We start from the raw sequence: 16,264 nt of genomic DNA, 5'->3' as shown, positions 1-16,264 counted from the left end.
AAAACTTAACTAAACAATATTCCTGGCACAAAGACTAAACAAAACACTACAATACGACTGGTGCAAAGACTAACCTAACCTAAACTACATGTCCCTATTAAAAAGACAACAAAACAATATCCCTAGTACAAAGACCAAACAACACTAAACTATATGCCCCTAGAACAAAGACTCAACTTAACTCTACTCCTAGTATAAAAGCTAACCTCACATCATTGGTTGGAAACGGTACAGTCATATTAATCGTATCTTTAACATTATATCGCAGTTTGTCTTCTGTTCATCACCTAAACGGGATGTAACTTACCACCTCTACACCTGTGCTACATTAAGTTATTCAAAAAGTATCAAAACTTCCCTCTGCCACACACAAAAAAGAGGAAATTCATGACGATACGGGCAAGGCATTGAACGTGAAGCAATATAACGTAATCGTTTGTACGTTATTCATTTCCCGTTACTCGTGGAACATGGATATAGACACATAGTTAAAGAGAGGCGAATAATTGGTTCCTGTGGTGGGATCAGTATTTTTAATCTCGTGTGTATGAGAGAGAGAGAGAGAGAGAGAGAGAGAGAGAGAGAGAGAGAGAGAGAGAGAGAGAGAGAGAGAGAGAGAGAGAGAGAGAGAGAGAGAGTAATCTGCTGTACGTAAATATCGACATTAGATTTGGAGATCAAAAGAGGATTAAATTCTTAACAATCCAGAACACCGGCTTGCTTTTTCTTTGTCGTTATTATTTTTTTTTCCCATTTGATTAAGTCCTTGAGAAACAAATTTTGACCAGCATCAATCATTGACATTTTATTCGAGGTGGCAAGAGCGAAGTCACATTTATCAAGGAAGGCAGGGTGAGTGAGGTACAAGCTGTGCCTGAATTGTATGTTTGTTATTCATATTCTGATGTTTGTGATGAATTTACTGTTCCTGATGATAGCGCTGGCATTTTTTTTAAACTTGTGTTCTAATAAAGACTTGTTGGTACTTGATTATGAATTTTGTAGGCGATGCTACATAAGGAAGAAATAATACGTGGAAATCTGAGTCTGATGGAGGGAGTGAATAAGATATGGAGGTGTAGATGGACTATTCTATTATTCAGACCCTTGTATACGTGCGTGTGTGTGTGTGTGTGTGTGTGTGTGTGTGTGTGTGTGTGTGTGTGTGTGTGTGTGTGTGTGTGTGTGTGTGTGTGTGTGTGTGTGTGTGTGTGCGCGTGTGTATGTAGAACAATGGATCGATCGTCTGAATTTTCCTTGACAAAAATATTTTATCCTTCACATACCACAAATCAAGTGCCTTATACTCATATTTTGGATGATATTCATTGTCATGTATAATATGTATAGTTTTATGCATCACAAACGCTGCCTCTTGCAAGATTTAACACTGAGTCGTGGCATGGCGGCCCAGTGGTGTAGGGCTTGGCAGGATCAGCCCACATCAAGTAGGGTCAGGATTGCAGTCCTGCCGGCTTACACAATATCGGGTTTATTTTTCCCGCTTAGGCACCTTCCTTCAATATGCACTATGCCAGTGTGTCGTAGTGTAAGAATATAATATAAGAAAATAAGGAGACTGCAAGAACTCAGCAGCCTTATAGATCTGGCTTATCTATTTCTGACCACTGGGGAGACCTTTGTTTTGGAATTGAATCGTACATATTACAGGCTGCTGCTGCTGCAGGCATATAACTTATCCATTGTTTGCTCGCTGCTCTGAGCATCACAGGGTTTATATAGTTTCGTATTTGGTCACAGTTGCTTTTCAGTCTTTTTGCTGTAGTTCTGTTCTATGGAATTTTGTTCAACAACTGTAATAATCTCACGAAATGATCCGCAATATAACGCTTGCCTGCAGCCTCCACACACTGGGGACGTCTTTTACTGAGTGACAATTGCACTGCGTCTTGTTGATGCAAATTCACGTAGTGTGGCAGCTTTCCACCCATTGTCTAGATCAGTGTGGTTTTCCTTGAACGTGTCGAAGGAAATCGTTGCTGCGTAGTAGGATCTTTAGCCAATACTTGGTAGTATATGTTCCTAGTGTTCAGGGAAACACGGCAGAAGCACTGCATTGAGTCCCGCCATGACTAGCAGCTGCCCTCCAATACTCATATCGGTGACAAAGTGTCCTGCAGCGTGGAGCTCATATGGATTGCAGCACTGAATAACACAATACTGGCTTGTGCATAACAGGCCACCACAGCGAGGAGCGCCGTGCTGGTGTGTGTGTGATGCTGAGCCTGACAGCCCGCCACCACATAATAATACAGTGACGAGGAAAGATAAGGAAGCACAAGGCAGAAGGAATAAGAAAAAAGAAAAAAAGGAAAAAAAGTGAGAATCCAAGCAGAACAAATCACAGGGAGTAAAGTAAAAGCCTTACAAATTATTACATGATGCCGAAAACCTGTCACAAAAATAATGGTGTGCATCAAGGCTGTGGCAAGACCGTAGTTAGTGAGGCCCTGGCGAGGCGGAAAGGAATCACCAAGGCACCTCGCTCAGCCCTCATTGGATCACGAGCGAGCTGCTTGTCCATGAGAGAAAGGAAGTGCAGAGATAGTTCCAAAGAAAGGAAATGTATCGAAACTTGCCAAGGAAAGGAACGATGGAAAAAAGAATGATGGAAAATACTCCGCGAAAACATTTTGGTAAGCTAGAGAGGAAAATGTGGACAGGGAGATAGATACCGTGAAAGTGGGGAAACCTGTATGGAGGGGAAAAAGCGTGGTAAGTGGTTAATGTATATAACAATATCGTGCTGAGGGGAAAATAATGAGGGGGAACTTAGAGAAACCCGCTGGCACACATTATTATTATTATTATTATTATTATTATTATTATTATTATTATTATTATTATTATTATTAGTAGTAGTAGTAGTAGTAGTAGTAGTAGTAGTAGTAGTAGTAGTAGTAATGGTAGCATCAGCAACAGAAGTATCACTATCATCTGGCTCACTATTTCGTAAATGAAAGTGCTGTGTGTGTGTGTGTGTGTGTGTGTGTGTGTGTGTGTGTGTGTGTGTGTGTGTGTGTGTGTGTGTGTGTGCGATGCAGTGCGCCTCTCGTTTTCCATGACCTACAAAATGCTTTAACTTATTTATTTATTTATCACAAGCCCATCGCCACACCACCTGCAGAACACCACATCACCACAGCACCACCACAAACACCACACCACCACTACAAACACCATCACACCATCACAATCACCCTCACACCATCGCAGACATCAATCCAGCACCACAAAACCACAACATCACAAGCAGACTGTTGAAAGATCATATCCCATTATACCATCACCATCACCGCCACCTAGTTCTACTCGTGACAACCGCACACAGCCTATAAATATGAAAACATCCAAAGGTGTGTGTGTGTGTGTGTGTGTGTGTGTGTGTTGCAGTACATCAGATTTGAGCGAAAGGTCTTCATAATATTTGCCTTCATCCTGCTTACTTGTGAAATCCTTGGTCCCAAACAATTCTATTTTCATTTCACATCGACTCTGTTTCTGTTCGGGATGCTAAACTTCTTAACGTTACTCAAACATCCAGCAGCCTTTTCATTCTGTGTTTGTGTTCTCTTGTTCTTCTATTACCCCTTACATAAAGATTCTCTCTCTCTCTCTCTCTCTCTCTCTCTCTCTCTCTCTCTCTCTCTCTCTCTCTGTTTTCTTTTCCAGTCCTCTCATTGGTTTAAATATATCTATACCGATATTTTCCTCCCGTCCGGTCAGTGTACCCAGTCCTTCATAATAATTACTTGAAATCTAGTCTTCTCTCTCTTTTTTTTCTTCTCTTATTATTGTTGGATGACCAAATCACGACTGAATCCTCTAATACTGACTATACCAATGACGCCATCACCTGTTTGTCTTTGCCCATATAACTAAAGGCCACTCTCATATTTAACAACTAGCTGCAAGCTCCACCTTTCACCATGTCCATATGCTTTTTCGCTATTAGACTGCATTATATTATCATTACTAAGGTTATCTCTCCTTCTGTTTAGTTCTGCTCCTGAAATCTTATTACTGTCTCTTCATTTTCTTTTCGTCTCCAGCACATTTTATAGCGTTAAACGTTAATTTTACAATCTTGACTCCGGTGGTTTAAATCTTCCTAAGCTTCCTGTGATTTCCTCCACCACTCGTCGTTTATAATTTTCTTTTCTTTCGGAAGGCAAAATCAACAAACAAATTTATAAAACACCTTGCACCTTTCAGTATATAATTTCAATTGGTTCTTGAAGTATTCCACTCAGTATCTCATCTGTCTTCCCAAAGAGTAATTTTTTTATGCAATTTAGTAACTTCCCTTGAGCTCCTCCAAAGTTTTGCAATTTCCATAATACTTTCGTAAAAGGTACCTTATCAAAAGCTCTTTTCAAGTCTAGGTAAATGCAGTTCACTCAACCTTCTTCCTCCATAACAACATCCACCATTCTCGAGCAGGTGCTACCAAGGTTGTGACACTTTTTATTTATTTATTTATTTATTTATTTTATGTAGGAGGGACACTGGCCAAGGGCAACAAAAATCCAATTAAAAAAAAATGCACACCGAAATGCCGGTCCCATAAAAGGGTCCAAAGCGGTAGTCAAAAACTGAAGGATAAGTGTCTTGAAACCTCCTTCTTGAAGGAATTCAAGTCATAGGAAAGTGGAAATACAGAAGCAGGCAGGGAGTTCCAGAGTTTACCAGAGAAAGGGATGAATGATTGAGAATACTGGTTAACTCTTGCATTAGAGAGGTGGACAGAATAGGGGTGAGAGAAACAAGAAAGTCTTGTGCAGCGAGGCCGCGGGAGGAGGGGAGGCATTCAGTTAGCAAGATCAGAAGAGCAGTTAGCATGAAAACAGCGGTAGAAGACAGCTAGAGATGCAACATTGCGGCGATGAGAGAGAGGCTGAAGACAGTCAGTTAGAGGAGAGGGGTTGATGAGACGAAAAGCTTTTGATTCCACCCTATCTAGAAGAGCAGTATGAGTGGAACCCCCAAAACATGTGAAGCATACTCCATACATGGACGGATAAGGCCCTTGTACAGAGTTAGCAGCTGGGGGGAGGTGAGAAAAACTGCGGAGACGTCTCAGAACACCTAACTTCATAGAAGCTGTTTTAGCTAGAGATGAGATGTGAAGTTTCCAGTTCAGATTATAAGTAAAGGACAGACCAAGGATGTTCAGTGTAGAAGAGGGAGACAGTTGAGTGTCATTGAAAAAGAGGGGATAGTTGTCAGGAATGTTGTGTCGAGTTGATAGATGGAGGAATTGAGTTTTTGAGGCATTGAACAATACCAAGTTTGCTCTGGCCCAATCAAAAAGTCAAGCGTTCTGTGGCTTCCCTGCGTGAAATGTTTATCTCCTGAAGGGTTGGACGTCTATGAAAAGACGTGGAAAAGTGCAGGTTGGTATCATCAGCGTAGGAGTGGATAGGACAAGAAGTTTGATTTAGATCATTAATGAATAGTAAGAAGAGAGTGGGTGACAGGATTTGCTGCTTCACTTGTAAATCAAAGCCGCCTTTCCAATAATACCTCACTCTCTTGTCTTTCAAGGTCTTATCCATCTATTTCTAAAAAGTATTTTATTTCCATAAATCTTACGCACCACATTGATTCAGATAGAATTCAACAAATGATGACTATTTCGTTCATTCTTAATCGAAAATACGTAAGAGATTTTGTAATTCTTGAATCACGGACATAATTAATTTTATACCAAACTTTTGTCACCTTTAGTGCCTCTTTGTTCTGAGGGAAGCAGGTGAGATAGGTCACACCTTCTTACATTAAATATTTTCACAATCTGACAAACTCATTTCCTGAAATATCACGGTAATGTCTAATGCATCAGTTCTTTTTTCACAATATGACAATCTCGCTTCCTGAAATATCACGACAATACCTAATGCATCAGTTATTTCTGGTGCGTGCATCATTAATGGTAACAAGACTCTCCTTTGGCCTTTCTAGCTACACAACCTTTAATTTCTGCAGTGATTTCCCTACTTTATGAAGACGTAAGCAAGCGTGACTCTTTTAAAGCAACACTCAGATACATTTTGCATGGAATAGAGCAGCCCATTTGTTTACTTCCTCTGCGTCTGGTCCGAGGGTTGGAGCGGCCCCGTCCTGCGCGAGTGTGTGTGGTAGGTGTATCTGTTTTCCTCCCAACGAGAGGCACAAACAAACGTGATCTTTTTGTAAACATTCAGGGATAAAGGTTTTATCTCTGTGTCTTCCTCTGTGGGTTTATGTCCACAGTGGAGCCGCATCTGTTTGTTGTTGTTGTTGTTGTTGTTGTTGTTGCTGTTGTTGTTGCTGTTGTGTATATGTATGTTTGTCACCACACGCTTGTTATTCTTTCATGGCTCTTCATTCGCGTTGTCTCTCTTTTCTTATATTGTGTTCATGGTCACACACACACACACACACACACACACACACACACACACACGTATACCCTAAAAATAGTGCGAGCTGTCTGCAGTTCAGATAATTACAGAATACCACGTTAATTACTGTAGAAAAGGCGTAAGTAAATAGTAATGTTAATAATAGGAATAATAACAACAACAACAACAACAACAACAACAACAACAACAACAACAACAATAATAATAATAATAATAATAATAATAATAATAATAATAATAATAATAATAACAACGATGGTGACAATGATGATATTAACAATGATAAAAAATAATAATTATAACAATCATAACAATAGTAAAAAAATAAATACATAAAAAATAGAAATATCAGCGATTATTTGGAAAAAAAAAAAAAAAACACTAGAAAAAATTTCTGAGATTCGCTCTAGGTAAACTGGTTGTTGCAGCGACACAATATGACCAAACAATCAATCAAACAATCAACCTCTGAGGCTTACAGTCCAAAAAAAAATCGTTCTCCTATAACCACTATTTTGAAATGCCACACAGATGATCAATTAAGTTCTCACCACGATTCTTCTCCCACTAGTGATGCAGAGTCTTTGTTACACCATCACTAAAATCACGAAAACACGCTTGAAAATCCTCAACAACTCCCACTAGAGTTTAAAAGCCAGTCGAGATAAGACGTCAAAATAAAACATCAGAAAATACGTATCTGAGACTAAAAACACCTCCAATAATCAGGTAAAACATCAACACACACACACACACACACACACACACACACACTCACATACACACACACACCTGTCTGAACTGCGGCGAGGCGTCCTTATCCACGGCTCTGATAGTGGTGATGAGCGCGCTGCCAGTGTTCTCCAGTATCCCTCCGTCCCAGGCCTGAAGCAGCGGCGCGTTGTCATTCACGTCCAGAATGTTCACTACGACCTGCTGCTCCAGACGGACGTTACGGTCATTCTAGGGGAGAGAGAAGGAATGAACGAAGGATGAGTGGTGAGGATGGAGAGGGTGGGAAGGAATGCGGATGGTATGAAAGACTGAAGGGAATGGAAGATAGGAAGAGAGAATGAGGTGGAGGAAGGAAACGGGAGTAGATGATGGAGGAATGAAGGAACTTGTGAAAATGTGGGATGAAAATTATGAATCGTGTCAGGTTGTGTGTGTGTGAGTAAAGAAAAGACATAGACTTAAGAAAAGAGAGAGAGAGAGAGAGAGAGAGAGAGAGAGAGAGAGAGAGAGAGAGAGAGAGAGAGAGAGAGAGAGAGAGAGAGAGAGAGAGAGAGAGAGAGAGAGAGAGAGAGAGAGAACAAAGCAAGAAAATGGAAGTCAAAATTTAAAATACTGAAAAAGTCATCATACATAAATTAAAAAGAACGAAAAGAAAAAAAAAACATTCATATTACTTCATAAAAAAAGAATCATACACTCACTCGCCGAACACAAACTAATGAGACTGAAGCAGTGTTCTGAAACGCTTCGCTCTTTCACCACGACTACTTTCAAAGGCTACAGAGATGATAAGCCGGTTTTCTCAAGACCATTTTCCTTATAACAATGTAAAAATCTCACTAATCTGTCACTGGAACCATAAAAAAAAAAAAAAAACTTAAAAACTCGTACAATTTCAACTACAGCCTTTGAAATGTAGTGCAGATGCGGCGCAGAAGTATTTCAAATCAAGATTCAGATGGCGACAATAGCAGTACCCTCTTCGGCTGCTCATACCCACCACGATCAGAAGGTTGAGTCTGTACGCCTGCAGGGTTTCATAGTCGAGGTTCTTGGTGGCCACGAAGATACTGATGCCGTTGCTTTCCCCACACAGCCCAGCCTCGTTGTCCGGTACTTGTCTGATGGAGGGAGGACAGCGGGTGAATGAATATAAAGGAGAAAGACTGGCAAGAAGAGAAACATGCACACAGAGAGAGACAGAGAAGGCGTAATTGGGTCGTCACGTGGTCAAGAGAAGTACGGATATATAGAGGTTTCTGAGGAGGAGGAGGAGGAGGAGGAGGAGGAGGAGAAATATGAGTATGAATATGAAAGGAAGAACAAGATTACTACTGGGAAGAAGATACCATTGTGAGTTGTAAGGAGGAAGAAAAGGTGACCCAGTGAATTAGAGAGAGGTGATGATATAGAGTAATAAGAGAGAGAGAGAGAGAGAGAGAGAGAGAGAGAGAGAGAGAGAGAGAGAGAGAGAGAGAGAGAGAGAGAGAGAGAGAGAGAGAGAGAGAGAGATTAAGGACATAAATAAATGTGCGAGCAGATAAAAGAGACAGACAGACAGACAGACAGACACGCAGTGAAAAAGATATACAAAGGGCAGGAACGACGAAAAAAAAAATAAATAAATAAATAAAACACGCAAGGGAAAGACAAACGAGGATACGAAATATAAATAAGATAGACGGGATCGACAGAGAAAATAGATACACAGACACTACACTCTACGACAAGAAAAATGAAAAATGACACGACCACTTGCTCTCTATATAATTCATCAGGCCGACGCACTGCCTTAACTGGGCTGCTCTGATTGGACCTTACCTGAGGGCGAAAGTTCCGTCAGCATTGGTCTCTGCAGTGTCGCCGTTGAGAAGGGTGAAGTAAACGTTTGGGGCGTTCGGGAGATTGGACCTGTTGGAAGTGAAGAACGCGTGACAGACTAGCTATATGGTACTTATGACTGCATGTAATAGCCTTTATTCTACAACCTGGCGAAAGAATGTCTCTATCCTCGTGTGTGCAGTCAATACCCAGCTGGTGTCCCTCTGACTTCACGCTTTGATTAGCAATGTGATATTCGTGATTGTATGTAATAACCTTTGTAATAGCCTTTATTCTCTGACATGGTGAATGAATGTCTCTACTGTCATGTGTCCAGCCAATACCAAACTCGTGCCCCTTTAACTTAATCCTCTGACCGGTAATATGATGGTTATTACTTCATTTGAATCTCCCAGGTTGATTTCACTATGTGTAATTGCATGATGTTATAGCCTTTATCCTCTGACTTACTGAATGATTGTCTCTACCCAGTTAGTGCCTATATAACCAAACACTTTGATTGGTATTGATATAATGCTTGTTACTTCATTTCAACATCCCAAGTACATTTCACGAAGTAAGAGTAAAACTAGCTATCTATAGACCAAGCTGAGGTTCTCAATAAATGGAGGTACCCAAGACAAGACGTCACTTTGGCTGGACATTTACAGATTTGAACTATGTACTTGATTACCTACTTATTCTTTTTGCTGGCTGTCATTGGTCTCTTCCAAATTATTGACTGTTCGACTCTTGACCAGCAGGGGCACAGGAAACGCAGGTAACAGTGCAGGTGTTTATTCACAGAAGGTGTGAACAGAAGGCTGGAGGTAGGTGATCTCCCGGCGCCAGGCCGCGCACTTCAACTTAACACTTATGACTGAAGCCTAGCTCGTTCACTCATACACGTATTCATGCCTCACACAAGTCTCGCTCATTCACTCGTTCACACAACTAGCTAACAACCACACACCTCCCCCGAGACATAAGGAAGATTCCTTATCTTTGTTATGGCTACCGTAACACATGAAACAAAGTTACAATGATTGAAGTACAGAAAACACGGTACATATACACAAAACAAACACAGCGTACAATGAACACGTACGACTAATCGTAGGTGCTACGGTGCCACCGCACCTGCAGTCGTCTCGGCTCCCTACGCTGTCGGCTGCTTCGACGCTCTGGTTGCTCTCGGCCACGGTGTACCCCGTTACCCTGATGCTCCGGGCTGCCGGGATGGTGGTGTTCCTCGTGACCCTGATGCTGAAGCGCTGCACCGCCATGAGCGGTGTGCTGCTCGACAGGAAGGGGAGCAAGAGGTCTGTGTGGGGCGTAGGTGTCTTCTATTACGCCACATCACGCGACCGCTGCCCATCTTGATGAGGTAGTCTCTCCTTCGCCCAACAGCCACGATGACACCCAGGCGATCCCAGAGGCCTGTCGTGTGATCTTGAACGTCGACGTGGCCACCGAGGTGCAGGAGAGGAAGAGTACGGGCGGACGCGTCGTGGCGAAGTTTCGCTTTCTTCCTCAGTCGCTCTGCCTTGGCGTCGCACTCATCAGCAGCGCGCTGCCACTGCTGAGCGTATGAGCGATGATGAGCCGGGACACAGGACCTCATAGGATGACCGAAGAGGACTTGTGCTGGTGATCGCCCTTCCGCCCTCGGAGTGTTGCGCAGTTCCAGCAACCCGCGAGCGAACGCATCCTCGTCCAGGTGTCCCTGCTGTGTGGTCGTGAGGATCAGCTTCTTCACGGACTTGACCGCTGCCTCGGCGTGACCATTGGAGCGTGGATAATGAGGTGAAGATACACGATGCTCCACCCCCCATCGAGCCAGGAAGCGCCGTACCGATGAAGAAGTGAACTGCGGTCCACCGTCAGTCCTCAGGAGAACAGGCACGCCCGTGTCGGCGAACACAGACAAGCGATCTACATACACGAGGTATGTACGGCCTGCTGCGTGGAAGTAGTCTGCAGAAACTGACTCAAACACCCTGCTGGGTGTGTCCGTGTCCTGCCAGAGAGGTTCGTTGGGTTGGCTTGGTAGGAGTGGACGGCATAGTGAGCATCCAGAAACGACGTTCTCAACGTCTCTGTCCATACCAGGCCAGTACACCGTTTGTCGGGCCCGTCGCTTGGTGCGCTCCATCCCCTGATGACTGTCATGGAGTCGCTCTAGTGTTTCTCGGCGGAGGCTGTGAGGAATAAGAAGCCTCGGCCCGTAAACCACCAGGTCGTCGTCTACGGCCAGCAGACTGCGCACCGGCCAGTACGTACGCAAGCGGTGATCGAGGTCGTGGCAATGATCAGGGAAGCCCTCGATGATGACGTTCTTGAGCAAGCAGTACTCCCCCGTCTCTTGCTGCTGCGGCACGTACCATTTCCACAGTCTGATCCTGGAGTGGTGCTAAGCGGACGCCGTCCTCATTGGTGGCAGATAACGCTGAGATGACCGCTGAGTGGAGAGGGTCGAGGTCACCAGAAGTAGCAGCATCCTCTTCCTCCACTGGGTCCTGTACTGGAGCACGTGAGAGGGCGTCGGGCACACAGTGTGTCGATCCCTTAATTTCTTCACGCCAATTGTAAGGGATTGTACGAGATGCTGTTACGGCGAAGGGTCGAGCGTCGTCTGTCAACTCGATGGCCATGGATCCACCAGCCATTGCACGTAAACCTTCCTTTGCTTCGAAGACGCTGGGAAAGGCCTTGATCACAGCAGCAGCGTGCCCCGCACGCTGCTGTGGCGTTGGGTCGTAGGAATGAGGCCAGCTGATCACTTCTGTGGGCGTAGACAGAGGTGGCTGCGAGGCGGTCGGGTACTTGATGGAGCTGTTGCCGGTGTGCTGTTCTTCCCTGCGTAGCGGTCGGATTTGAGCCGGAAAATCTTCGGGGAGGATTCCGAGAGCGATGGAATCGTACCAGCTAAGCAGCGCCCCCTTCACCTTCTTCACCACGCTCACAACAGTCTCAGCTTCCCTGTCGCCCAGTTGCAAGTGCGACGAGAAAGTTCCTACACAGGTGAGGGGGTGATTACCGGCAGCATAAAGTCCATCACCATCAGCGGGCGCCAAGCTGGAGGGCGGGATTCCAAGGAGTGTTGCCGTGTCGAGGCCAATAACGGTCGTTTCGGCCCCAGAGTCAGGAGTCCACGTAATCTTGTCTCTTCCAGCGGGATGTGTGGCGGTAATGAGCACCTGGGGCGCAGGTCGTGCCGTCACCGTCTTTGTGTATACGCCTGATAAGAGCTGGTATACACTGGCACTGGCTCCCCGCCTCGGGCCTGCACCGCGATGAGGAGAGACAGTTGAGGAACTCCTCGAAGCTCCTCGTCGTTTCCTCACTGTCTGCTGACATACACTCGCAAAATGCCCTCTTTTCCCGCAGTTACGACACACTTTATCTATTGCCTGGCATCCCCTTTTGTCACTGCGACAATCTTTGCCACAACGATAACAGCCCGTGGGGCTTGAGCCCCCGAAACTGCCCTTCCTGTAGTTCGAGACAGCGTTCACACCATGGCTCGAAGAGTGAGAGCCGCCCCTTAGTACTGCACTACACTGGTTAGCGCTCTCTGATGCTCTGCAAATATCTATGGCGTTTTCAAGGGTGAGTTTCTTGTTTTCCAGCATGCGTTTCAGAGCCACTTCGTCTCGTGTCCCAACGACAATTCTGTCACGCAGCTGATGGTTTATGCACTGGTCGCAAAAGTCACAGAAATTGGCGATTTCCTTAACAGCACATAAAAAGTCGTCAAAACCTTCTTGCGTTTCTTGCACGCGGGAGTAGAAGTCTCTTCTATCCATGATGATGTTGCGCTGGCTTCGCAGGTACTCACACATTGCATCGAGGATGGTTCTTAACTCCGCGTCTCTCGGTAAGCTTATCCCGTAGCGAAGTGTACGGGTCCACTCGTCGTCCAGGACAGCAGCGAGTGCCGCCCTCTGCTCAGCCAGGGAGAGACAGTCTATCCTGGCGAGGGTTACGTATCCTTCAAACTTATGGCGCCACGTGTCGAACTCACGTAAAGATGCTGACGCCGTTAAGTGAGGAATGATGGTGGCGGACGTCGGGAACCTCGCGCCCTGGGTAGACGTGCTGCGGGCTGTGGTTTCGCCTTCATTGCTCGCCGTGGTGCGACTGGGAGCTTGTGTCCCCACTCTCTCCAGCAGCTGGGTTAAACGCTCCTCGCGAGCCTGACTCTGCTCCGACTGTCGCGCTAGCAGAGCCTGACTCTGCTCCGACTGTCGCGCTAGCAGGGCAGCCAGCGCCTCCAACTGCTTCTCCATTCTGCGCCGTACCCACTGCAGCCTTGTCCTGATCCTACTCACTGCGCCATGTTCGACTCTTGACCAGCAGGGGCACAGGAAACGCAGGTAACAGTGCAGGTGTTTATTCACAGAAGGTGTGAACAGAAGGCTGGAGGTAGGTGATCTCCCGGCGCCAGGCCGCGCACTTCAACTTAACACTTATGACTGAAGCCTAGCTCGTTCACTCATACACGTATTCATGCCTCACACAAGTCTCGCTCATTCACTCGTTCACACAACTAGCTAACAACCACACATTGACAAACCTTACGACAGACTGTCTTCTTTACCTTAATGCACAGCTATGACAATAAAAGGTTCAATTCCACGACTAATTTTCGCGAGTTCGATCTTGGTTCATGTTTTTTTTTCTTTTAGCAGGAAATTTAGTACTCATTTGTAAGGTGCGCATTCATACATACTTTCTCCTCTCATAAGGACAATATTTTAAAGGCCACAAATGATAAATCGAGTTTTCATGGGTGTCTTCTCTCAGTGATGACGCAGCTCCTTGTTGTATCTCTAAATTCATAAAAATCAGATATGAAAACCTCAATGACGTCCACTGCATCGAGTTACAATTGTCAGAATAAGCCGAAATGTTTGAGAATACAGACAAGTCACAACCCGAGGCAGGCAGTGCGGGAACGCGACCTGCTGCATTATCCTTGTTCCTGCTGACCCTCGTTGCAGTTTTCATGGCATCTGGTGTTTTCTGAATATATATATATTTTTTTTAATCCCAACATCTTTTCTTTCCCACGGTATTGCTGCAAAACTCTCCAATATCTTTAGATGTTTATCCTCTTTACTGATAGAAAACTAAAATCGTCAATCTTCGTTTCTTCTTTTTTTTTTTTTCACTTCTTTCCACGTGAACGTTCTTTCCACCCTGAAATACCACTTTACATAAGAAACATGACGTACTTTTAGCGCTCGACACTTTCTTTTCCAGTCTATATTCGTTCATCCTCTTTACTGATAGAGAAAGAAAACCTTCATCACCGCTTTCTACTTCCATACAATTATAGATTCTTTCAAGACAAGATTATCACGTCACCTTAGAAGCACGAATTATTTTTGCCATTCGAAACTCATATGGAATTATAGTTTATCACTCGCTACAACGTATACATTCAGAGATATCACATCATCTGAGAAATATTAATTACTTTTGGCTACCGCAACTCATTTAGAACGAGTGGGACTGAGGTAGTGAGGAAGACAACTGTCGAAACGTTAGAACAACCCTTTTTTTTTTCACTTCCTGCGACGTATGGTCATGTCACGTCACTTCAGAAATACGAATTACTCTTGAAATTCGAGACTCCACTCCCTTTCTGAAACTTCACGTCAGCAGGTTTTCTCAATCGGAGGGCAAATTTCGCGAGACTGAGACGGCGGAGAATTCAGGACAATATCTTCTTATTCCGCGATCCTGGGAAGACGAGGAAGGGGAACGAATGTGAGTGAAGGACAAAGGAAGGATGAACAGATATGAACGGGGAGGAGAGAAAATGAAGCAAAAATACATGTCCGAAAAAAATACGCAGAAAAAGATAGAGGTAAGGAAAGGGAGAACATAATAAAATGAGGTTCCGTGAGGGAGGGTTGGAAGAGTGTAAGAACAGTGGCATTAGATACTGAAATGGAGACGAAGACTGGATGGAATCAATGAGAGAGAGAGAGAGAGAGAGAGAGAGAGAGAGAGAGAGAGAGAGAGAGAGAGAGAGAGAGAGAGAGAGAGAGAGAGAGAGAGGCTGTACACACACACACAAACACACACACACACACACACACACAGGCCTCGCGTATGTGAAGCCGCACTCACCACTCGTCGACACTCCGTAACATAGTTAGTTTGAATAAGGTGGTGAAACTCTTTGTCAAGTTAGCGACGCCTCTCAACATGCCGCCGCTACTTGTGTGTGTGTGTGTGTGTGTGTGTGTGTGTGTGTCAGGATGCTGTGCGTTTGAGATGTGGAATACTGCTGGGATAAGTGTAGTTTTCAAGTCTCTCTCTCTCTCTCTCTCTCTCTCTCTCTCTCTCTCTCTCTCTCTTTGACGAACTACACAACTTATAATCTACAAAGGAGATCGGAATCGGGTCTCAAACAGATCAAATGATCAGCATTACAAACTGCTTCATCTCCCACAATTCCAAAGCCTGTATTCAGAAAAGCTTTGGGTCTCTCACCAAGACTATTTTCAAGGGCCACATAGATGATTAACAAGGTTTAGAAGTGTGTTTTTTCTTGTGAATAGTGTATAAATCTTGTTCGTCTGTCACTAGAAACATAAAAGCACCCTTTAAAACCCTAGTTAATTTCAATGCAGTAGAGGCGCGCCGCGGAAGTGTTTCAGAATATGAACCTAACATGTGACACCCGAAGATCAATTATTCATCTCTACCGTCACCGTGTGTGTGTGTGTGTGTGTGTGTGTGTGTGTGTGTGTGTGTGTGCGCAGTCCTCCTCCTCGTGCTGCAGCGTGACGAGGATGCTGAGCCGGGACGCGACACTGCTGCTGGGGACCACAGACAGACGCTTTAGAAAGTCTCGGAAAAGAAACAAAAGGAACGTCCGTCTTCACTTCCCCAGTTAAACTTTACACTCACTGGCAACTTACTGACAACACTGCGGTAATGGAACGAAAACATACAACTTGCTTTTAAGTTTAAGTAAGGTTGCGTGACTAGTTCGCAGCAAAATTTGCACGCAGACAGAAAGAATGTAATGGAAGCTGTTTAGTTTAGTTGTTGTGTAGCCAGCTAGCAGAGATGAAGTAATAAAAATAAATCATACACGTTGATTTAAAGCTTAGGTAACATGGTGTCACAGAAGGCGCTAATGTGGCTGGTAAGAGTAAGAGAGAGAAAGATTTAGTGTTTAATGCCGCGGAAAAAAAAAAAAACTATGTTGACTTTGTTGTGGGAAATGAATGAGTATATTGCTGATGATCATTTAG

At 44.3% G+C, this 16,264-nt stretch overlaps 1 protein-coding gene across 1 annotated transcript in view; it reads right to left on the bottom strand.

Moving 5' to 3' along the window:
- The window catches only part of LOC135111286 (DE-cadherin-like), a 46,733-nt gene extending 37,028 nt beyond the window's left edge, over positions 1–9,705 (bottom strand). Inside the window, exons 1-4 of the mRNA XM_064024523.1 lie at positions 9,683–9,705; positions 8,985–9,074; positions 8,164–8,284; positions 7,221–7,391 (exon numbers count right to left, since the gene is read on the bottom strand). Of these exons, the coding sequence (XP_063880593.1) occupies positions 7,221–7,391; positions 8,164–8,284; positions 8,985–9,074; positions 9,683–9,705 (405 nt within the window). The remainder of the gene's footprint in view (positions 1–7,220; positions 7,392–8,163; positions 8,285–8,984; positions 9,075–9,682) is intronic.
- Positions 9,706–16,264: the final 6,559 nt, after the last annotated feature.

The sequence above is a fragment of the Scylla paramamosain genome, chromosome 21 (assembly GCF_035594125.1).
Source record: "Scylla paramamosain isolate STU-SP2022 chromosome 21, ASM3559412v1, whole genome shotgun sequence".
Taxonomy (NCBI): domain Eukaryota; kingdom Metazoa; phylum Arthropoda; class Malacostraca; order Decapoda; family Portunidae; genus Scylla; species Scylla paramamosain.
The sequence above is the reverse complement of the archived record's forward strand: the minus strand, read 5'-3'. Positions and strand labels throughout refer to the sequence as shown.